General features: G+C 55.8%; 2 protein-coding genes and 1 pseudogene across 5 annotated transcripts; 2 read left to right on the top strand and 1 right to left on the bottom strand.

The window, feature by feature from the left end:
* The first annotated feature begins 8,718 nt into the window (after positions 1-8,718).
* On the top strand, positions 8,719-12,505 carry C1QL4 (complement C1q like 4). The gene is made up of 2 exons (XM_006075816.3): positions 8,719-9,971; positions 11,998-12,505. The coding sequence occupies exons 1-2, from the start codon at positions 9,435-9,437 to the stop codon at positions 12,175-12,177; spliced, it is 717 nt and encodes a 238-aa protein (XP_006075878.1). The 5' UTR covers positions 8,719-9,434; the 3' UTR covers positions 12,178-12,505.
* A 953-nt stretch (positions 12,506-13,458) lies between these two features.
* Positions 13,459-20,297, bottom strand: LOC102406140 (trophinin associated protein). Of its 4 annotated transcripts, XM_006075817.3 has the most exons (15): positions 20,139-20,297; positions 19,742-19,896; positions 19,462-19,648; positions 18,649-18,806; positions 18,422-18,559; positions 18,147-18,229; positions 17,595-17,647; positions 17,022-17,143; positions 15,776-15,892; positions 15,586-15,669; positions 15,425-15,484; positions 15,027-15,161; positions 14,247-14,880; positions 13,775-13,968; positions 13,459-13,625 (listed from the first exon to the last, which is right to left on the bottom strand). In XM_006075817.3, the coding sequence occupies exons 2-15, from the start codon at positions 19,883-19,885 to the stop codon at positions 13,578-13,580; spliced, it is 2,157 nt and encodes a 718-aa protein (XP_006075879.3). In that variant the 5' UTR covers positions 19,886-19,896; positions 20,139-20,297; the 3' UTR covers positions 13,459-13,577. The 4 variants fall into 4 exon arrangements, with proteins under 4 accessions (XP_006075879.3, XP_025139870.2, XP_006075880.3 ...); XM_025284085.2 differs by lacking the exon at positions 15,425-15,484; XM_006075818.3 differs by lacking the exon at positions 15,776-15,892.
* A 73-nt stretch (positions 20,298-20,370) lies between these two features.
* Positions 20,371-22,741, top strand: LOC102406684 (annotated as a pseudogene).
* Positions 22,742-22,995: the final 254 nt, after the last annotated feature.

The following is a 22,995-nucleotide window of genomic DNA, read 5'->3' as shown; positions in this document are numbered from 1 at the left end:
AGGGGAGGCGCGAGGAGCCGAGAGAAGAAAAATTGGAGAAGAGTCAAGGAGAGGGATGGGAGATGACCGGAATGAGAACGAGAGGTTGCGGGGCAAGCTAGAGGCGCCCCTACCTCCGCCGTGCCCCGCCGCGCTCCCGCCCGAGCGCGCTCTCCAGCCGCCCGCACTCACTTTGTCACAATTACGGGGCCGTCACTCGGCCTGGATTGTTTTTCCCAAATTGTTGTTCTATAAACTGGAGCGGGGTGGGGATTGGCGCCGGGGAGGGTGGGTGATCTAACAAGCTGAAGCAGGAGGGAAGGGTCTGAGCTGCGGTGGCGGGGGGTAGGGATACAGGGAACGTGGCGGTGTATTTAGCCGCAAGAGGGCCCGGGGCGGGTAGGTGAATCCAGAGACCCATGCGGGAATTCTGGTTGCTACCCCCAGCCTCGTGGCTGACATCACTTTTAACCATCCTAACCCTTCTCAGCCTCCGCTGCCTCGGTTTCTCCAACCGCGAGATGAGAGGCTTGGAGGGCAGGAGCTGCGGAGGCGGCTGTAGGGGGGGTCCGAACTTGCCTTCTCAACCCCATTCTCTTTTGTTCTCTGCTACCCTGGTCCACGGACCGGGGGCGGGGTTGGGGGTGGTCTATCCAACTCAGCCTCCCCTGAGCGCCAGGGGTGCCTGCTCACCCCCGCTAGAAGGCCAGATTCTCACCCCCAACAGGTCTGGGCTGCCCCCGCTCCCCACCCGCGCCTTCAGCCCCGGCTCAGCGCCGCGCGGTGCCCACGCCGCCTTGCTGTCCCTCAATCCCGCAAACATCTGTTGCGCGCCCACTGTGAGCCGTATCCGCGCCAGCCGTCCCCCCACCTCTCCCCCGCCACCCTCCCCTTCCCAGCCAGCCCGGCCTGTCGGCTTCGTGACAGCCGCCGCCGAAGCCCAGGCCCCTCGGGAGCGGCCGGAGAGAAGCCGCCGCATGGCTGGCTCCGACACCGGCCTCCCCGGCGGCTCCAGGGGCAACGGAGGGTGGCGGCCGCTGAAGCGAGACCGGAGCCGGCCCACAGAGTTAGAGATGGGCGGGGGAGGCGGGAGTCCAAGGGAGGGCTTGTCTCCGGGTCTGAGGCCTATCTGTCTCCTCATTCCATTGCCCTGGGGTGGGGTCGGGCCGGAACCTCGGGTGGCTCCCAGCGTCTGGAAAGCGGTCGGCTCCCGCGCCCCCTCCCCCCGTCCGGGTGATTTACACGCGCTCCGCTCAGCGGCCGCTTCCCAATCAGGAATATCGACCCCGGGCGGGGCCCCTGGGCCGCATCGATCCCTCCAAGGCTCGGGATTTAAAAATGTCAAATTTGCCTTTTCCGGGCGGGCGGAGGGGGCGGGAGCTTGGAGGAGGGCGGCTTGGGGGTGGGGAGAGGGGCGGACAGCCGGGCATCGACCAGGTGCCTGTGCCCTGAATGAGAAGCGACTCGGCCGTAGCCGGGCCCTGCATTACCTACCCATCGCCTCTGGATGGGGGCAGGAAGGAAGTTCTACTCCCTTTCCCATCCACATGGGTCTCACTGTTGCGTTGGGTATGCCCAGAGGTGAAGCCTCAGAAAAACAAAGAGAGACCCCTAAATGTAGGGGGAAAAAATTGGAAGAGATTCCTAAACCTGGAGATATACAGACACAAGAAGGGGTGCAGAGACAAAAATATAGAGGGTTCCCAGGGACAACCTGTGTTTAAAGAAGAGCAAGAGAAGGGAAAGTGGCTCAAAGACACATTGACCAAAACAGAGGACCAGAGACCCAGAATCAGGTCAACTCTCTGCCCTGTAGACCCGGAAGATTCAGGAATGGGAAGGTCAACCTTTTGGTGTGTTTGAGAGGGGGGAAGGAGAGTGAAGACAAAGTCAAGTGAAGAAAGAGGGTTATTAGGGAAAGGAATTAGAATATAATTAGCACATTCTCCTAAGGTGTCAACTAGTAATTGGACCTGAAACCCAAAAGGTAAGGATCCTGGAAGACTAGCCTAGGCCCCAAAGATGTGGGCTCTCTTAGAAGTCTGATGGTGTGACCTTTCCCTTCCTGAGATCCACCTCCTCCTCTCTATCCACCAGCAGCCTAGGGAAGCCAGAAGGGTTGTGGATCGCATCTTATATTAGCGTCTATATATGAGATGGAGACTGCCTATATGTATACATGCATGTGGAGGGTAGAAAACTCTGGTAGTCACCACTTCCTTCCCCAGGACTTAGCAACTGGGTCCCCAGACTTTGGAAAAAGCATCCAGTACTTTCAGGAAGCTGGGGAGAGGGATGATGTTTGGGGTAGAGATGGTGAAAGGAAGCAGTTGTTGAACCAGCATCCTCACAGTTAACATTATCCCCCTACCCCCAGCAGCACACCTCAGCTGTCACTGTGCACTCTGCTGTTTCCTACAGAAGTGGAGACAGCGAGCTGACGGGCGGGGAGGGTGGGGGGGCGCACAGACACGCAGGGAGAGGTGGCAGCTCATCCTCAGACACAGGCAGCACTTACACCTCCACTGACAAAATCAAGCCGACGCATCCCTAACACTGACACACACAATCGCCGACCCCCACATGCGACCCACACCCATCAATCCCTGTCACAACACACCACCCCTGTGTGCGCAGACACGCACAATTCCTCCGAGGTCAGGCGGGAGCGCCTAGTCTTAAAGCCTGTCTACACACTTTCTTGACATCTTAGACCTTCATTCGCCTAACCTAAGCAGAAGGCTTAAACCTCTGTCCCCGCTACCCAAATTCTGCGACCACGGCCAGCTCCAACAAAAACGCTGAGCTCAAGGAAGTCAAGTACCAGGGTCGAGGTGAAGAGCCGGGAGCTGACCGGGCAGTGGGCTGCTATACACCTCTCTTATTCTCGCTCCTGCCTCTGCCTCTTTCCTGGCACGTCCACTCGCGGCCCGCCCGGCCTGCCGCCCGCCTGTCAGTCGAGTAATGAATGCGCGCTCGGGGCCCGGGGCCCCCCCGGAGTCGTTCATCACTGCCAGCACCGCCCACCTCTCTGCCGCCCGCCGGGAGGGCTAAGCGGCCCAGGCGGCGAGAGCCCCTCTCCCCCCACCTCCACTACTAATTGTCAGATTGAGATGTTGATTTGTCAGCTGGGAGCTAGCGCCAAAGAATCCGCAGTAAAACCCGGACTCATTGAACTTCCTCTGGCTCCATTTGGGCTCGCCCAGCCTTGGAGCTTTTCTGGATTTGATGTGCTTGGGTTAGATTTCACTTAAGAGATCCGGCAACAGAAGCGCAGTATCGCTTTAATCCAATAGGAGGCGCACCAGGCTACAAACCCTAAGGGGATTCGTCCTGGGCTCGGTTCCACTTTTGCAGACCCAAGGCCCTAGGGCTTCGTCCCCCAGCCTCCCAGCAGGGGGCGCGTAGGCCCCCATTCTCCTCTCCCCCGGAGCCAAAGTCCTAGCTTCCGTACAGGATGCCCCCAGGCAGCAGTCCTCTCTTCCGCCTTCAGGAATCGCGGGGCTCCATGCCCTGCCTTCTGTCTCCTCCAGGTGCCTCGGGCCTCCTGCAGTCCTCCATTCTCCCGCAGGAGGCGCCCCTGTTGCAGGTCGGTCCGCCTTCGCCCTGCCCTAGGCGCCTAGGCTGCAGTCCCACCCCCGCCCTCCCCCAGCCCCGGCCCTGGAGCTCCCCGGGCGGCCGGCTGAGTGACGGGCGGCCGGTGATTATGCGGAGGGGGAGCGGGGTGCGCCGCGGGCGGCAGCGCTGACCCTTCACATTTCCGATCCGCCGGGACCCTCATCCATCCGAAGCTGCTCTTTGTCTGGCCGCCTAATTGCCGGCGGACAGGATGGATGGCGGGACCGACAGCCGCGGAATCCCTAATAAAGGCCGCGGCCGCCGGGGAGGGAGCGCGGGAAGGAGGGGGAGAAAGAAGGAAGAGATGCAAGGAGGTGGGAGGAAGCACCGGCCGCGGCCGCCGGCTCAGAGCCGCCACGCGCTTCGCACAAGGGAGCCAGATCCGCCTAGAGTGCGGAACCAGGAGTCCCAGGTCGACCCGGGTCAGGGCGCGATGGGTATGGGGTTTGCGAAGTCTCCTGCTTGTTGGACAAAAGGAAAGAACTAAGGACCCCGGGCAGAGGGCATCCTAGGGGCCGACCTCGTTTCGCCGAGCCTTCGAAGATTCCAGCTTGGCTCTGCCTCCGGCGCTTCCGGCTCTCACCAGTCGGAGACTGGCCCTCGGTTCGCCGCACCACCAATCCTCTGCTCACCCGTCGGTCTCCCACCGCGGGATCCACTATCCCGGCGGAGAAATAAAGGTTCCGACCGCCGTCTGTGCGGCCGCTCGCCAGACTTCATTAACTGGAGGCTGGAGCTGGTGGACAGAGGCGAGGAGACTGGAGCAGAAGCGGGTAGAGAGAGAGGCTAGGGCGAGGAGCAGCACCTGGCAAGGGGTCAAGGGCTGCGGAAGGAAGTCAGTGTGATCTGGCCTGACATATAGATGGGGAGCCAACTCTACCCCCTCCCTGTAGAGCCATGAGCCTGTTCTCAGCCCCAAGAGCTCTGGCGGCGACCCTTTAAACCTAAGGCAGCACCGAGCTGCGCGGCGGTTGAATGGAGAGCCTAGGTCCGGCGGCGTACCTGCCCTCCTGCCCTTCACTGAGGCCTGTCGACCCTCCGCGCGGGAGGGCAAAGTGTGCGAAGGGTCTTGGGCCGCAACTGTGTTCCCACCGGTGCGGCGAGGAGAGCGGTCCTCAGCAACTCCGGTCGGCTTTCCTGCCTTCAGCCTCGGGGGCACATTTTTCTGCGGTTGTCTTTGTTTCCTTCTCCCTCCTTTTTCTCTTCCCTCTCCCCTTCGGACTTAGCTCTTCTCCGCAGCTGACTTGGGCCAACCTCCGTTAGCTAACTACTGAGCACCAGTTGGGTGTCAGCGCTGGGGGTGGAGGATGGAGGACACGCTGAGCCAAAGCCCTGCGGCGTTGGCCTCAAACGCATAGGTCTTCCCTGAAACCCATTCACATCTCTCTCCCCAATCCTGTCTTGCTTTTCTTGCCCTTCCGCAGCCTTGGGTGTCATCTTTCCTTTCCAGGGCAGTGAAAAGGAAGCCAGGAGATCAGAACTCGAATTCTAGGGCTGCCACTTACAGGGTGATACAGGGCAAGCATTTCTCCTTTCTGGGCTTCAGTTTCCTCATCTGTAAAATGGAGACAATATACCCACCCCTCAGGGATGCATCGAGGATGCAATGAGAGAACTTACTTGTAACAGCTCTAAAATACTGTAAGCACTCGATCATACTATTTCCCTATCCGTGTTATTCCCTGTCCTCTCAGGTGGGCAATTTTCCCTTCTCTTCATACCAGGAGTCTGGTACCATGCAACTCAGATTGCTTCGTGTGATGTTAACATGTAGGGACTGAAAGCCAGAGTGTGTGTATATGGGGTGGGATGGAGGAAAGTGGAGAGGAACCACAGTATAATGGCCCCGAAAGGTGGGGAAGGAGAGGGTGCATGGGGGAGAGAGGCATTTCCTTTTATCTTAATGTAACATCAACCAGCTGGTTCCTCTGCTCTTAAAGGTGAGGAAACTGAGGCTTGTGGAGGTTATCCTTCAAGTGACAGGAAGCAATCACACTGCCAGGATCTTTCCTAGCATGAGTTTTCTATTGCTCATTTCCTCACTTTCTTCCCTTGAAGGGGTCTGTGACAAGGAGTGTGGGAGAAGGAAGAAAAAGAGAAAAACTTCAAGGAGCCAGGACCTTTTGGCTAGACTTCATAAAATTTTAACAAGAAAACTTCCTCAGAGTAGAAGGGATATATCACATGCAAATAATATGCTAATCACATGCTAATCTAAAGTCTAGTCCTCAGAACTCTGACACACACCTGGTTGTAAGCCCTGGGGAAAATTCTTGGGAGACCCCTGGGTTCCAGGACAGAACAGGTGACGATGAGTTCCATTTTGCATCAGGTTATGGAGTTAGGGTTTATTTTACGATTGGAGAAGTGTCAAGTGGATACTTTGGGATTAGGGTCAGGGTTAGTGCAGAGTCAAGGACAGAGGGTAAGGCAGAATTCAGATTTGGCTGTGCTTTTCAATAAGGGGCACCTAGGGGACTCAAAGCCTTCCTCCCCTCTCCCCTCCTTCACTGCCCATTCTGTGCCCTGAAGCACATCTCTCTACCTATTTCCCATTCCCAACCACATCACCTCCCTGGGTCTCCCAGTTCAGTTTGCCCAAGGAGCTCTGAGTAAATTGTTACAGACCCAGCCTGGGCCCCAGCAGTTCCTCTTGAGCCCCGACACTTGGCTTCTGGCCCCAGGAGCACTAGCTGGCCTTGACCCTACCCAGGTCCCTCCTCAGCCGAATGTGACAGCTGCAGGGGAAGCAATAAGGACCTGGTGAGCTGGCAGCTTCATTCCAGAGCGTGGGGAAAGAGCAACAGAACATGAATAAATTCATGGAGCTGGCCCCTCGGCTCCTGTGAGCCAAGCCTGCTTCCCCCACCACACACACCCGCTGCCGCCTTGCAGCCCTGCTGGTCACCGAAGCTCACAGTCTGGGCTGGGGACAGGAGGAGAAGGCAAGCTCCAGAGGGAAGAGGGCTAGGACCTGAAAAGGGCTGAGGTGGAGGAGCTCAAAAAGAGTGCCTTGGTAAGTCGGAGAGAGGGGTGGGGAGCAGGGCTGAGCAGAGAGGGCCTTTAGTGAGTGGGTGGTGGAAGAAGGGGGAGGAGGAGGGAGAGGTGGAAGGACCTGGGGTCGATGGGGCTTGAGGATCGGCCAGGAAGGCCAGTGTGAGCCCTGGCCTGCTCTCTCCTCTCTGATCCATCCATCATCCAGCCTGGGGGAGCAGATTTGGAATTAGACATGCACGGGGTGACATGGCCCTTAGCCCCCCGAGGAAGACAAATGGCGACAAAGACCTTGAATAAAATTTGTATTTATGGTTGGAGGAGGCCCCTCCCCCACTGACTGCCAATCCTTTCTCTCCCAACCCTTTCAAGCACGTAGGGGGCCTCCCTCCAACAGGCCAAGCCTCAGCAACCTCTTTCTTCCTGCACCATAATGGGCTGGAAGGTGCAGAGAAGGGGAACAGGAAACAAGAGATGAAGGAATCACTTTCCACCCAATAATTATGCCCTGATGTATCCTGGACTCTCATTTTATGTATTGTACTTTTATACATTACAGTAGTGGCTTATCCTAGTCTGTAAGAGATCCTTTGCAGTTGTCTACCTCCAGGGCCTCCAAATATCCCAGTTTGCCAGTCCTGGGACTTCTTCTTCAAGCTTCTGGCCCCCGGAGACCCTGTGAGCAGGAAATTTCCCCTCGAGGGGCCAGATCCTGAGGAAGGATGTTTCCTCTTGGCCACCGGAATGACCACTCACCTCTCACAGGAGGATGCCTAGCACTGAATCTGCATTATTTGTTCTATTACTTTGCATAACCAATTTCAAATCCCTCCCCCAAGCATTTGTTATGTGAGGTCCAACTTCTCTGAGTTTCCATCTGACCACAGCCCTTTGAGGGAGGGGGAAGGGGCAGAGATCCTGGTGCTGGCCAAGGTCTAGGACAAGGGCAGTGGTGGGGCTGGGCTGGGCCTGCAGGGCCTTCTGACTCTTTCTCCCCAGTAAACTCAACACTTCAGTCCTGAGACAGGAGAGATGACATTTGTGGGATACCACATTTAGGGACTAGGAGAAAGACAAATATAAAACCTCCCTTCCAACAGCCCTCACATATATACACACAAAGACAACACACGATCCACAATCCCACTCACCCAGGGACACACAAGGCCAGGGTCCCATGGACACGTCCACACTTGCCAGCACACTGTCACAATGCACAGGACCAGAGCCTACCACATTGCTCCAAGAAGCGCCCCGCCTCCGCGTCTTCCCCACAGTTGATATGTCACATTGGAGTCCGAACACGGACCTGGGTGTCTCTCTGCAGCGCGCCATTTACATTTCTCTCTCGATCTGTCAACCTGTCTTGGCTCCCATCTCTCTCTCTCCGTCTCTGTCTCTCCCTCTCCCCCTCTGGGGCTGTCAGTTAGTCTCTTTTCCAAGCTTTGTCTCTGTCTCTGCGTCTCTATTTGGCTTTCCGTCCCTTTGATTTCTCTGTAGCTCCTTCTCTGATTTCCTGTAGGTTTCCTGCTAGCTTTCCCGGGCTGGTCTGTTTTCTCACTCTGTTCCCTCGCTCGCTCGTTTGCTCTGCGCCCCTCAACACTGGGGGTCGAGGGTAGTAGAGGTGCCTGCAGATTTGTCTTTTCCAGTTCGGGCCAACACGTACCCGTTGAACCCTTGACCATATATTATTTGGTCATGGGCACTGAGTGGCAAATTTCGATTCTTTCCTAGTCCTTTTTGTTTGGTTGCGGGCTTTTTTTTTTTTTTTTTTTTTTGGTGGGGGTGGGGGGAGCCGGGGAGGGCTCATTTTTGCTCAGGAATCTACCTCTATCTTCTTATGTGTATCTCGACCGCTTTTTATCCCATCGCTGTTTGTGGCCTCCTTCAGGCTCCGGGAATACCAAACTCAGGGTAGAGGGTGAAAGTAAGGATAGGGTGGGGGCGGTGAATCCCTGCAGAACTGGCTTAGAGCGGGTCAGGAACCGAGAGGCTGGGGGGACGCGGGCCTGGGGCCGAGGCCTGCCCCGCCTCCACGCTTCCCTCTCTGGGCGCCAGGGGTCGCTCGGCACCCCCCCCCCCACCCCCCCCCTTCCCCCGGCCGCTTATAGCGGCTCCCGCCGCGCGCCGGCTCACACCACCCGCACTGCCGCCCAGGGAGAGAGGGGAGGAAGGTTAGGGACGCAGAGAGGGAGAGCGCTAGCAGGAGGGAGACGTGGGGCCAGGGCTCCAGCAGGGGGCTGGGGCCGCGGCTAGGGTAGAAAGGTGGGTCAGGGCTCGCCGAGAGCCAGAGCGCAAACCTGCAGAGGAGGTCGCGTCCGGTGGGCATCACCCGCAGCGCAGAGCGCGGGACGTCCAGAGCGCGGAGAGCAGTCCCAGCTCCAGCTGGAACGATCCGTCTGGGTAGCCGGGGACCTAGGCGCCGCCATCCTCGAGAAAGCAGCTGTCCGGAGAGCAGGCATCCTAGATCCGTAAGAAACCAGCCGTCCGAGAAGCCGCCGATTTCAGGCGCCCTGGAACGTTAGATTGAACGAGAGGGTAATAGAGGACCACGGACTCTGAACCGTCTGGAGCTGCCTCTGGTCCACGGGGGAACCTCCGCCTTGACGGAAGGTTTGGGGAACGGCACCGCTGAGGCGGGAGCCCGAAAGGGTGGGGGTGCCGGGCGCAGCCGTCGGGGGGGTCCCGACCCAAGCCCGAGCCCGGCCACCGTCTCCGGGGCCCGCGGGAAGCCCCAGGCCTCCGGCACCATTGCGCCCAAGAGTGAGGAGGACCTGCTGGCCCTGGCCGCGTCGCGGTTGAGCCGCCGCAAGCGGGTGGCGGGCGCGGCCGTCGGGGTGGCCATGGTGCTGCTGCTGCTGGTGGCCATTCCGCTGCTAGTGCACAGCTCCCAGGGGCCGGCGCACTACGAGATGCTAGGTCGCTGCCGCATGGTGTGCGACCCGCACGGGCCGCGAGGCCCAGGACCCGACGGCGCACCCGCCTCCGTGCCCCCCTTTCCTCCCGGCGCCAAGGGAGAGGCGGGCCGGCGCGGGAAGGCAGGTCTGCGAGGGCCCCCGGGACCACCAGGTCCTAGAGGGCCTCCAGGAGAGCCGGGCAGGCCAGGTCCTCCGGGCCCTCCCGGCCCAGGCCCCGGCGGAGTGGCGCCCCCTGCCGGCTACGTGCCTCGAATTGCCTTCTATGCTGGCCTGCGGCGGCCACACGAGGGTTACGAGGTGCTGCGCTTCGACGACGTGGTGACCAACGTAGGCAACGCCTATGAGGCGGCCAGTGGCAAGTTCACTTGCCCCATGCCGGGTGTCTACTTCTTTGCTTACCATGTGCTGATGCGCGGCGGTGACGGCACCAGCATGTGGGCCGACTTGATGAAGAATGGACAGGTGAGATGCCCCTCTCCCACCCAGCCCCAGACAGGGAAGCTTTCTAAATCCCCCTGCTTTCAGTACACAACCCGAATCTCTTCCCCAAACAGTGTCACTAAATCCAAGAAGGACAGCTTGCCAAGAACTTAGAAATCACTTCACTTAGCCGAAAAGGAATTGGGGGCCAGAGAAAGGAAATGACCTGCCCAGGGTCTCACAGGGACGTTAGGAATGGTGTCAGAATTAAAAGGCAAATCTTATTGTATAAGCAGCTGCTACCTCGCAGTCCATCTGTAGGCAACTTACACCAAACCTCTCCGGTATCTCACCCTGCCAACTAGCCTCTTTTCTCATCCTGTCTCTTGCAGCTCTGCGGGCCTTCAGGTTACACAGTCGCTCCATGGGCTAGTTCCCAGAGTCTGTCTCTTTCAAATTAGCATGGAATCTGAGTTTCAGCTCCCGTGTGGGGGCATTCAGCTTGGATTTTTGAGGATAAAGTAAAAAAGAAAGAAAACACTTGCTCATTTTCCAGGCAACTCTATTGCTAGTCCCAAGGCCTGGGGTCCCTGGTTTTAGAGTGGCCTTTACCCTCAGCTAATACAGAGTCAGTAGGCAGAGGTAGAAGATGTGGCAGCTCAAGGGCCAGCCAGGTGGCTTGCAGGAATGAATTTGGGAGAAGGAAGGAGGCAAAGGACAGAAGCTGCGGACCCCAGCCGGGTCCTGTGGTCAGAGTCGGAGTCACTGCTGCCTTAGCTTGGGAGAAAAGCCCCAAAGACTCAGCTCAGGGTCTGGCCCCCGCCCCCAGACACGCAGCAGGGAGGCAGAGAGGCCTTGGGGTGGGGGTGGGGGTGGGGGTGGGGAACTGTGCCTGGGCTGCTGGAAGCCAGGGGTGTAAGGTTAGGGCTGAGCTGTGACCTCCTCACCCTGATGTCCCATGGGGTCATTTGACCAGGTGCATCTGACCAGCTCCTCTCAGCTGTCCAAACCCCAGGTCTTGCTACAGCTGAAGCACCTTTCGCCTCCAAGACCTGCAGGCACTATTCTGGGGTCTCCTCCCAGCAGAGCCACCCCAGGAACCCAGGGAAAGGGAGTGAGAGTGTGTGTGTATTAGACTGTAGAGTGTATGTGCATGATGAAGTGTGTAGGTGCGGGGTTCAGAAGTGTGAGAGTGGAGCGGTGTCTACCTGCCTGTGGCACTGAGTAGGTGTGCCTGGTCTATGTGGGGTGTCTGTGAGGGGCCGTGGGGGTGGGTGTGTGTATCTAGAGTGTCAGTTCCCGAGGGGGGAGGGCCCCGCGGCTCCCACTCTGTATTCTGTGGTGCGGGCGCTGCGGCCCTGGGGACGGTAAATAGTGATTAGAATAATGATGAATAATTAATGAGTTAATAACCAGCCCCCGCGGGACAGGAAGAGGGGGGCTGGGAGGGGGCTGGCGGCTCGAGGCGACCTGCTGCAGCAAGACCAGAAAAGGGAGGGGCTACCTGTTGGGGCGGAAAGCGACCCCCACGTCGGGGCACCCTAGGGGGCTAGGAGGGGCGAATATACAGACTGGCACCTTCCCACAGCCCGCACCCTTGCTTGCACACGTACAGGCATGCCTGTGCCCTGTCACCGGGGGATGGGAACACGAGTTTAGGAGGTCAAAGCGGGTTCAGAATCTTAGAAATTATTCTACAATCGAACTCTTATTTTTTAAATGATAATACTAATAGAAAATCTATATAGCGTTTCCTTTGTGCCAAGCAGTGTTTTAACACACTTCATATGTAGTAACTCATTTAATCCAAACAACCTGATGCGGTAGGTTCTATTATTGCCTCCCACCTTATAGCTCAAGTGGAGGACCAGAGAAAGCGTGAAACTTGCCCACTTCCCGGCAGTGAGCGAATGAATGGCGGTGCCTGCGAAGCACCTTGTCTTTCCGGACCCCTGCAGTCTGTTACCAACGTATCACTTTCACAGGTCCAGTTCCACCTCCCTGACTGAACCCTCCTCACCCCAGCTCCGTAGAAAGCGTGAGTGGGTTGTCCTCTTCTCCCTACTAGGTCCGGGCCAGCGCCATCGCCCAGGATGCCGACCAGAACTACGACTACGCCAGCAACAGTGTGATCCTGCACCTGGATGTGGGCGACGAAGTCTTCATCAAGCTGGACGGCGGGAAGGTGCACGGCGGTAACACCAACAAGTACAGCACCTTTTCTGGCTTCATCATCTACCCGGACTGAGCCGGGCCCGTCCCCGGGCGCCCTCGCTCGCCCTTCGCCTCTGCTCCCCTCCCTACCACCTTCAGCTTGCTCCACCCAAGGCGCCACCCCATCCTTTGAGAGCCTGGCGGTGGACGGACCCTCCTGCTCCCGGAGGTGGCCTTAATGGGCGGACTCTTAGTGCTCCGGGGTGTAACTACGTGGCTGGGGAGCTGAGCAAGCCGGTGGCAGGAGCAGAGCAACTCGGGAAGGGACTACCAGCATCCGTGCGCATGCCTGTGAAAGCCGGGGCAGCAGAGCGGCGCGGGTCACAGGTCATGGCCCTCTCTTCAGCCGGGAGCTAGGGAAGTTTCACTAGCTGTAGCACAGAGGCACGGAAAGCAGAAAACAGAAGGGAAACGCTGGCTTTGGGGAAGGGAGAACGCATCTGGGTGGGGGGAGAGGAGATGGGGTGGGCGCTGGTCCTGTCATGACTTCTCTGCCATCTCCTCCTCCCTCATCTCCATTTTCAGGCTTCAGGCTCTAGCTTTGGCAGTCTTTCTGTGAACTGGGGGAACCAGTTGATTCTTTCTTAGCACTTAAAACTCATCTTGTACAGTCTCCATATCACCCCCATCTGGGTTAGGCCCTGGGGCTACAGCTGCTGCTGCCTCTTCCAATAAAGTAAAGTTGGAGAATGTGGGTGCCTCTTAACTTGGTGCAGAATAGGGGAAAGTGGCTGAACCCTTCCTCACTTCTCTCAAGGACCCCTACCCTATTACACTCTGTCAGAGGCCAAGGTTTAGTTATCCCTGGCAAGGTCTGCCTCTGGGAGCAGAGGGGAGTGGCCCAGGGTTTCTACTCTGATACGGCAAGGGTGTCAGCTTCAGGAGAGCTTTGAGGCCTTCTACTAGAGGGGACACCAACCAGAGTGACACTAACAAGGGATGATCTCAGAGATATGGGTCTGGTGCTTCTGCTTTTTGCTGATGATGCGGGGGGAGGGGAAGAGTTCTAAGGAGCTCTATGTGATAAGTGAGTTGCTGATGGCTCCTGGGAGTGGCCAAGATTTCAAGGAGGAAGGAGAAAAGCAGGTCCCCAAAGTCCTACATTCACCTCCACCCCCAACAGATTCACTCATAGAGCCTGCTGGGAGGGTAGGGTGGACAGAGGTGGGGTAACCTGGTCAGTTCCTAGGTGAGGGAGTCTGGGGGAGGGAGAGAACCCAGGGCTGACCTCTAAGTTGGAGAACACTGCCACCATGTGGACAAGAACAACACAGCAGTAGCTGGCCTTAGGCAGGACCACAGGAAAAGACACTTGGACACTTTAGAAACTTTATTGAAGGACAAAAGGGTGTCAGTTCCAATCCACGGTGTGGAAAATAAATAAGGTTAAAAGGAAGGAGCAAGACAGGACAGGGGTGAGTGGACGCGGATGCCTCATGACGGAGAATCCTGTGGGGCAGCATCACCAACTGGAACAAAACACTAGGGAGAAAAAAGACTTTGTCACAGCCCAGCCATTCTTGAACTGTATACCCAGCTCTTCCCACTGTAAAGAAGCCGAGGCCCGCCCCCTGCCCCCACTTCCCACAGGCCTCTGTGCAGGTACAGCTGGCTGTGGACGGCAGGCTCACCAGGGCGTCCTGCCATTCCAGCAACACGGCCACGGGGTTGGTGCAGACCCTGGTGAGGCCTGAGGGAGGGGCTCGGCTGGTGTAGAAGGCACACTCATCGTCCAGGCAGGCCTCGTGGAAGCCGTGGATGGCAGTCAGACACGCTTTGAGGCGCTGCCTCAGGGCCATGGTCCGAGGGGCCGGATGGCTGGCGCCTGAGGGCCAGGGGCCATGGAGAGTTCAGGGTGGACTCTGAAGTCCAAGACTCCCACCACATACCACCCTTTCCCACCCCCCACCAGGGCCAAGCCAATTAGGAGTACAGGGCTGAAGGTGCCACACCACCCACCCGCCCACCCCAATGGGAGAGCCAGGCTGGGGCAAGGCAGGTAGGGGAAAGAAAGCATGGGATCATCTGGTGCAGGGCAGGCCCTGTTCCCAGCAAGAGATGAGGACCTCCTTTGTTCACAACCCCACCCAAGCAACTCCTTACCTGCCGGGCCTGGTGAGGGCTTCAGAGACTGGAGTGAGCGGATAGGGGGGCTGGCACAAAGTGGGCGCTGGGAGGAGAAGGTCAGGCTGGTGGTCGCTGGAGCCCACTGACTGGTGCAGGGCCGTGGACTGGACTCTGGATTTCTGAGTTCCAGGGAGCAGGCTTCTGATACCCCTGGATCCACCCTAGTGGAGGGCTCTGGGAGTCCAATCTGCCCCTGGGGGCAGGCCTGAAGGGGTCCAGGTTCTGCTGGAGGGCTGGGCCCTGATGCCTCAGGCTGCTCCTGGATGGAAGGCTCTGGTTTCTCAGGCCCCCTCCCATGGCAGGACTCTGGGGGGCCTTGCTCAGCTGGAGGGCAGGGCGGGGCGATCTCAGGCTCCGCTCCAGGGCAGGGCTCTGGCTCCCCACACTCCTCTGGAAAGTAGGGTTTTGGCAGCTCAGGGTGCTGCAACAGTCCAGAAAGGTGAAAAGCCTCCGGTATTTTTTCAGGGGCATTCAGAGTTCTAGAAATCTCAGCCAGCGGGGGCTGAAGTTCCACCATATCCAGAGAGGAGCTTCCATTAAGGGGGGCACACTTGCCCTCTGCCAGCCCCTCCACTTCCTGCCGCAAAAGCTGCTGCAGGATACTGATGCGCTGTAGGCAGGAGAGAGCGTGATGTCAACAGCAGGTCTGTACCCACACTGTCCTATTCCCATGCCCACCCTCCCCCACTCCTATTTCTCAGTCCCAGCCCTGTCAGTGTCCATCAGCCATTGAAGCTGTTACCCACACCAGCCCACCTGCATCTTCAGCTCCTGGAGGTTGGGGGTTCGACTGGGGTGGGGTCCATAAGGAGTCGACACGGGTGGCTTCCCAGGCCCCTCCTGCAACCTTATACCACTCTCCTGGTCAAATAACCGGACTGCAATCTGCTCCTGCCACATGGGAGGAGAGGGGTCACATGAGGAAGCCAGGCTGGGGTAAGAAGAAGACTACTTTGAGTCCAACCCTCATGAGGAAGGGATCAGGTCCTTAACTGAGTGTCCCCAGACTTGGATTAGAAGGGGCAACAGAGAAGCAGGGAGAGTTGGAGGGTTAGGCAGCTTTTTCTTAAGAGCAAACCTGCCTCAAAAACGCTGGGCCTGAGATCAACAGGACAGAATCAGGTATCTCAGGATGGGGAAGTTCAGATACTTACCCAGGGCAGGGCAGGCTCTTCAGGGCAAGGTTGAGGGGAGAGGCCACTCAACCCTCGGGCCTGGGTCAGAAGTGAGATGCCATGACTCCCTGTACCCATCCATCATCCTCTTCCTCCCCCAGTCCTGGCCTAGGCCTGTGACCTCCCCTGCCCTCTCTTACCTGCTGAACTCTGGAGGCTGATGGGAGCGGTGTGAACTGGGTTTTGGGGCGGGTGGCGAGACGCCGCAACACTGAATATGAGATCTGGGGAGAGACGGGGGTGGCTGAGCAGGGATAGATCGAGACCCAGCAGGGATCCCAGCCAGACTGTTCTGCCCTTGCCCAGCCCCCAGTAGCTACAGATACAAACTGGAGCTGAGGGGCCAGGGGATGGTACACGCTGAGCCCGTCCAAAGGGTGATGGCCGGGTGATGGCAGGTGGCACTGCTTGGCCAGGGGAGGGCATCAGGCAGGCGTCACAGCCGTCCTGTGGAGAAGAACCAGGTGGAAGAGTGATCCCTCCCACTTGGCACTGCTCTGTCTTGTTCTCACTTCAGCAGCCAGTGTGATTCTTTAAGAGCTAATCAAATCATGTCCCTCCCTTGGTCATCCCTCTCCCCTTGGCTTTCCACTCATTCCAAGTCATAGCCAAGGTCTTATGCTGGTTTATAAATCCTTACCCAGCCCGATCCTGTCATTGCTCTAACTTCTCACTTCCTCTCCTTCTTATTCTGCTTTAGCCTTGCTTTTTTGCTGATCCTTAAGCACACCAGGTAGACCCCCTGTGTACATCTGAAGTTCTCATGTCCTGGAACGTTCTTCCCTCAGATATCTGCGGGGCTCACTCCCTCAACTCTTTCTGCTCTTCACGTAGCCACACCTCAGTGATACTCCCTTGACCCCTGTAACTGCAATACCACCCACTCCCTCCAGTTCTCCTTCCCTTATAGTACCTTGGGGGCTTCCCTGGCAGCTGAGACAGTAAAAAATCTGCCTGCAATGCAGAGAGACCCAGGTTTGATCCCTGGGTTGGGAAGATCCCCTGGAGGAGGGCATGGCTACCTACTCCAGTATTCTTGCCTGGAAAATTCAATGGACAGAGTACCCTGGCGGGTTGTAGTCCATGGAATTGCAAACAGTTGGACATGACTGGAGCAACCAACAATTTAGTACCTTACTTTTTTTTTTAACAGATAACTTATAACCATCTGACATACTATATATTTTACAAGAGTATTTATTTTCTGTCTCCCCTTCTAGAATGTGAACTTATTTCCTATTGTATATCCAGAACCTAGAACAGTGCTTGGCACACAGTAGCTGGTAAATAAACCCTTGTGTGTGGAGGAAATGAACGAGCTGTCAGACCTGTCTCACTCTCAGCACTGACCTGACAGTGACCTAAATACGTATCAGACTGTGACCTCTGGAGGCCTCCAGGGGCCAGTGCCACTCTGGAGAGGGCTTGGGTCCATCTGGGACAAACAAGGACCCAATGAACATGCTGAGATCCAAGCGGGGACTGTTTGGCTCTACCCACAATCCTCAGTGCTGCTGGGGAATCCCTCATGTACATCCTCTGCCCCTTCCCCCATCCCAGGAGGGTCCCATCTCACCCTGGTGTGGGTTTTATCTCGGGTTTCTTTTAATGGTACCCGCTGGGCCAGGCCGAGGGGGCCGCCTCCTCCTTCATCTGACTGAGTGACAACTTCATGTTCCCCTTCAGGGAGAGAGGAAGCTAGGAGGAGACAGGAAATTTGCTGTAGTGTCTGAAACACACATCAAAGTCTGGCACATGGTTTTGCAACCTCCGGAAAGGACATGCCAGTTTGACAGCCAATACTGCACCATCAAGGGTGGGGACCCATCCAGCACCCCTTTGAACTCAGTAGTCACTCATTAATCTGAATACCCTGAGTGGGCTAGGGGTGAGGTGATGGCTCTGAGCGGCTGACGATAGGACAGTGGGTAAATCTTGCAGGAAGTGGCAGAGAGAGGATACAAATGGGGACCACCTCCTCTGACACAAGTGCAACGGGGCAAACCTCTGGTCTATGAAGAAGATCTCTTCCTCTCTGTCTCCTCCTGATCTGGCCTTCCCGCCACAGCCCTCCTGAGCTTTCTCTCGGTTTGCTCCCTACAAGCAGGCTCCCAGCTGACGTTCTCTCCCCATGGCCAGACACACTCACCAGGCTGCACAGACGTCTCCGGAAGGGATCGTGAGGGCTGGCTCACTGAAGTCCTGAGGACAACAAGGACAGTGGCAAGCAGTCACTGAGTACCAGATATGAGCTGGGCACTGTGCAAAGTGCTTTACAAACATCATATAATTCTCACAACAACTTCAAATGATGATACAAACATTGTCCTCATTTGACAGATTAAAGAGACTGAAGCTTGGCAGGTAAGGCAAGCTTGAACAACTTGTAAGTGCTGAGAGTCAGGAATCAAACCCAAACCCCATTTGTTCCCACAGTCTGTGCTCTAGCCACTACACAAGGGATGGCACCTCTCATTTCTTTCCCCTTCCGCCCCTCACAACCTGAAGAAACTGATGCCACACTGAGGCCGGACTACGAAGGCCTGAACTTCACAGCAAGGGTTCACCCTGGGCATTCACAGATTTTCCCCTTCCCCCACCCCCAGGCTGGTGGGAAGTCCTAAAGCTACCAGAGGGCCCAGCCCTGAGGGACCCTGTATCAGACACCGAATCATTCTTTTCCAAATAACCCCCTCCTTACTTGCTGCTGCCACTGGTCTCTCTTCTTAGTTCCTGGAAACTGGGAGGAGCGGAGGGGTGAGAGGAAGATCCTGAAGGTGGAATCTGAGCCACACAGGAGCAAGAGAAAAAGAAGAGTCAGAAGCAGGCTCCAAACCTTCAGGTTTCACCACCAACCCCATCAGCCTCCATACAACCCTTCTGCTTACCAGGAGCTACCTTCCATCCCAAGGCCCAGCTGTGTCCTTAGAAGGAGTTCCCAGGAACACTTAGTATCAGCCCCTTAAGAACACTCACCAGAGCCTCCAACCTCTGGGGACACAAGGTCCGACCTCTAGGCCCTGGTCCCTCCAGCCTTGAGAAGCAGGAAGCCCTGACAGGGTCCAGTCGATGGGTAGGGGTTCTGGGGGCCAAATATGCAGAGGCCCGGGCATCCTAGGACCCCAAAAGAGACTCTCAGTACAGGCTCAGGATTCCCTCCTCAGCCTACCCCAGCCTGATCTCCTCCTATCCCGGCTCGTTACCTGACCCCTCCGGATGGTGCCTCCCTGGCTCCCTCGAACCAGTACTCTCTGAGCCAGACTGGGCTGGCGCCCCAGGCGACAGCTCTTCACCCCCTCACCTGACAGGATGGTGGCCAGGGCTGCAGGGTCAGCCACAAACTCTATGGTCCCTGGAGCCTCTGCAAGGGAAAAAGAGAAGGAAAGGCGAGGAGGGACAGGAAGGAGGGGAGGCTGAGGGGCTGGGGAGCCTAGCATCGCCACCTTGAGGTGCATGAGCCAAAGAGACTCATATAACTGAACTCAGCTCAACAAACATTCATAGGACTTTAATCTGCATAAGACACTATTCTAGGCACTGCCACCCAGAGAAGAATACGACAAAGCCCCCATCCTCAGGAAGCTAACATCAAACTATAGAGAGGTAAACAGATTCAAGTCAAAGTATGGACATATTATAAGAGAAGTGCAGGGAATTCCCGGGCGGTACACTGGTTAGAACTCGGTGCTTTCACTTCCTTGGCCCAGGTCTAGATCCCATAAGTTGCATCTAACAAATGAATGAATGAGTGAATGGATAAATGAATGAATAAACAAACAAGTAAAGTTCAGCAAATCATTAGAACAAAGAGCAATTGATAGCGACTAGAGGAGCCGGAAAAGGCTTTAGAAGTGATGACACATTGTTGAAGAAAAGAAAGGGCCTCTAAGAGCAAAGAGCTTTCTAGAAGCAGAGACTAGGAATTATAGTAAGCAGGAGAGGCAGGACTACAAAGCCCCCAAACCCCACTGCACCAACCCATTCTCCCACCCAGTTCTACAGCCTCCAACAGATACCTGTCTGGGGAGGTGGCCTAGGGCCCACATTTTGACCCCCATGGCTAGGCCTGAGCTCCTCCAAGGGGTTCCGGAGCTGAGTGCTCCCCACCAATTTCTCAGATTGCTCTGTCTGACGTGTGGCTTTCAGCCTGGGGCCTGCTGAGTCTGCGAGGGGGCGCTGAATACTGAGCTTCTGCCCCAATCTCTAGGGGAGGGGAGAAAAAAGGCTGAGCTCAGCGTTGAGGTGCATTGCTGCTTCCTTGTAGCTACTGTCTTCGTTCCCCCAGGCTCCTCTTACCTTTGGATCTTGGTTCTCCTGGTCCAGGGCGCTGGGTTTGACTGTGGGGAGAGGTGGGCGTCTCTGAGAGCGAACGGGAATCTTGCTAGGAGTGGGAGATACACCCCGGAGGAGAGGATCCTTCGGGGCTTGGAGGGTGGTCATGACGACTACAACTAAAAAGGAGAAAAAAGGATCAGGGATCAAAGGTCAGCCAGTTCGAGGCTTTGGTCCTGACATTCCAGATACTCCTACCTCCGCCCAAATCCACGCGCCCAGAAGACCCGGCGCCTGCAAGGGCGCTTTTCGGTCATCTCCTGACACTCCGAGCCTACTCTTTCGTCCCAGGACCCCGAACTGCCTCTCTTCCCTACGAGCGCCGGCAGCCCTCATTCCCTCCAAGATCTCCGTGCCGCACCTCCTCCTGAACCCCTCAGGGTCTCCCCCACTTTCTTTGCTTTTTCCCCCGACTCTCTGGGCCTCTGCTCCAGGTACTTCCCCAGTTTGTAAAATACGCCAAGCTCCTGATTGGCTCGTCTGTGCTCCCGCGGAGACGCGTGACGCAAGATTCAGCTATCCAATCTACAGGCCTCGGAGGCGGGGCCAAAAGAAGGACTAGTTGCTGAGCCGTTTTCTGGCCAGGAAAAAAAATGACCCGACTCAATCAGCCAATCCGAGAGTGGAGCGCGGGGTGGAAGAGGAAAGAGGAGACCGTTCTGGGGTCCAGGAAGGCGTCGGCTCTGAGTCTGGGCAACAACGGGCGCTGGCGAACTCTCGCGAGGTCTCGGGACTGGTGCGGGAAGGTCCAGTCTAGGCATTGTGGAAGGGCTTGCGTCCTGCAAGCTGACAGTGTTGGAGGCTGGCCCCAGCCACTGACTCAGCTCTGATCAGAGTTAGGCCGTCAAGCTTTGGGGACCCTATCCAGACACTTTGTGGGAAAAGTCTGCCTGGGTCGAGGAACTGCCTCCAAACGAGCGGAGAGGTCTGGAGAAAATTGAACTAACAATAACAAAAATGAAAGGTTAGAGTGAAAAAGAAAAAAGTTTTCCTTTTTCTCTTGCCCTTTTCTGAGCCCTTTCCCCCCCCCCCCCCACTTTAACTTCCGGATCTGTAGTCGGCAATCAAGGCTAACTTGATATGTAAGCTACATATGTATCTCCTTTAAACTCTGCGTGAGCTACATTGTGCACCTGTAGCTTCTGTTAGTTACATTCTAACTCAATGCTAATCACATCCTGTGTTTGGTGCTCACCTTTACAGCAGTCTTTGCAGAGCACCCCTTCTAGTTCTCTCTCTCTCTCTTTTTTTCTTATACTACAGAAAGGAGGCCACAGTACAATTCATGAAAGACAATGGACCCAACTGCTGGGCTACCTTACACCGTGGAGAAGGAAATGGCAACCCACTCCAATATTCCTGCCTGGATAATTCCATGGACAGAGGAACCTGGTGGGCTACAGTCCTTTGGGTTGCTAAGAGTCGCATCGGACTTAGTGACTAAACAGCAACAGCCTGACTCCAGTCTGTTACTGTTTTTGAAACAATGCAAGAGGAAAAAAAATACAAGATCCTTACACATTTGTTCCACATCACTGACCCCTGACTGTGAGCCCTCATCTATATGATCCCCCAGATTCTTTGGGGGGGGGGGGGGGAAGGGGGCCACAGTTCTTGAGGCATGTTCTCCCCTCCAGGCTGGCTGAGGTTTAAAGCCACCTTTCTATTTCCTCCAAATTCCCTCCATATTTTTTCTTTCCAGCTTCAGTGGACAGAAAAAGCCAAGGTTTTTGGCAACATCAGAAAATTCTTTTTTTCACTCAAGCTGTAGGAATGGTGAGGTATGGTCTTTATTTCATAGAAAAGAAAGAAGACTCAAATGAGGATCATTGGGGCAGTCGTGAGGAGGCGTGCAGCTCGGCCCTGGCAACACAAGTACCGGGGGCAAGGAGGTTAACAACCTCTGCCTGGGCCCTTCCACGATGTCAAAGGCAGAGGAGGCCAAGAAGCTGTCAGGCTGCTCCTTGGCGGAGAAGGAGGTGAGGAATAACCAAGTGCTGGAAACTGGTAGTGACTCTACAATTGTCCACGCAGTGCAACGAATAGCTAAAAGAGTGAAACGAGGGAATCCGAACCACGTTTGTATTCCTACTTCCTTCCAGGCCCATCAGCTTATCCTACAGTATGACTTACCTCTCAGTGAACCAGAGATCCGCCACGCCATTGATGGTGCTGATGAAGTAGATGCAGACCTCAACCTCACAAGGGTGGTGGAGGCCGCCTCACCCAGAAGATTGTGGCCGGCAAAGCCATCCGTTTCATTGTGATCTCTGATTTCAGGAAAGATTCAAAGAACCTCTGGGATCAATGGCACAAGGGGATTCCCATCGAGGTCATCTGATGGCCTATGTCGCAGTGAGCTGAACCGGGACCCAGAAGTTTGGGGGTGCGATTTAACTTCCACTGGCTGTCAACAAGGCAAATTGTGTGGTGAGGGATAATGGGAACTTTATCCTGGACTGGAAGTTTGACCGGGTCCACAAATGGAGTAAAGTGAACACAGCTATCAAAATGATCCCAGGCATGCTGGACATGGGCCTGTTCATCAACATACTGGAGAGACCCTACTTCGGGATGTAGAACAGCTTGGTGAACAGGAGGGAGAAGCTGTTCTGAACCAGCCTTGCAGGCGTGTAGTGTGTTCCTCTCATGTCCCCAGCCCACCTCAGAGGTGGCCACGTCTCTCTGAACCTTTGCCTTAATGTGTCTGTGCCTGCTGGACAACTTGAGAGGGTGAGGAGTTGAGGGTTAAATTCAGTCTTCTGAAGCACTGTTATTAAATGTTTTTTTAAAAAGAGAGATATAAATGTATATGTGCTAAGGCTCTTCAGTCCCATTGGACTCTTTGCAATCCCCATGGACTGTAGCCCACTAGGCTCCTCTGTCCATGGGATTCTCCAGGCAAGAATACTGGAGTGGATTGCTATTTCCTTCTCCAGAGGATCTTCCCGACCCAGGGATCAAACTGGTGTCTCTTATGTCTGCTGCATTGGCAAGTGGGTTCTTTACCACCTAGTAAAACCCTTTATATATATATATAATATATATATATATATATAATATATATATATTTTTTACTATTAAAAATACTCAGTTTTTAAAATAAAGTAGAACTCGATTTCTGTTTTCTATGAAACATTTACACACACACACACACACACACACACAAAAGGAAGACTGTTTTTTAAACGTTCAACTTGAGCCTGATGGCTAAGCTT

Source organism: Bubalus bubalis, chromosome 4 (genome assembly GCF_019923935.1).
Source record: "Bubalus bubalis isolate 160015118507 breed Murrah chromosome 4, NDDB_SH_1, whole genome shotgun sequence".
Classification (NCBI taxonomy): Eukaryota; Metazoa; Chordata; class Mammalia; order Artiodactyla; family Bovidae; genus Bubalus; species Bubalus bubalis.
This window is presented reverse-complemented; position numbering and strand designations above follow the sequence as displayed.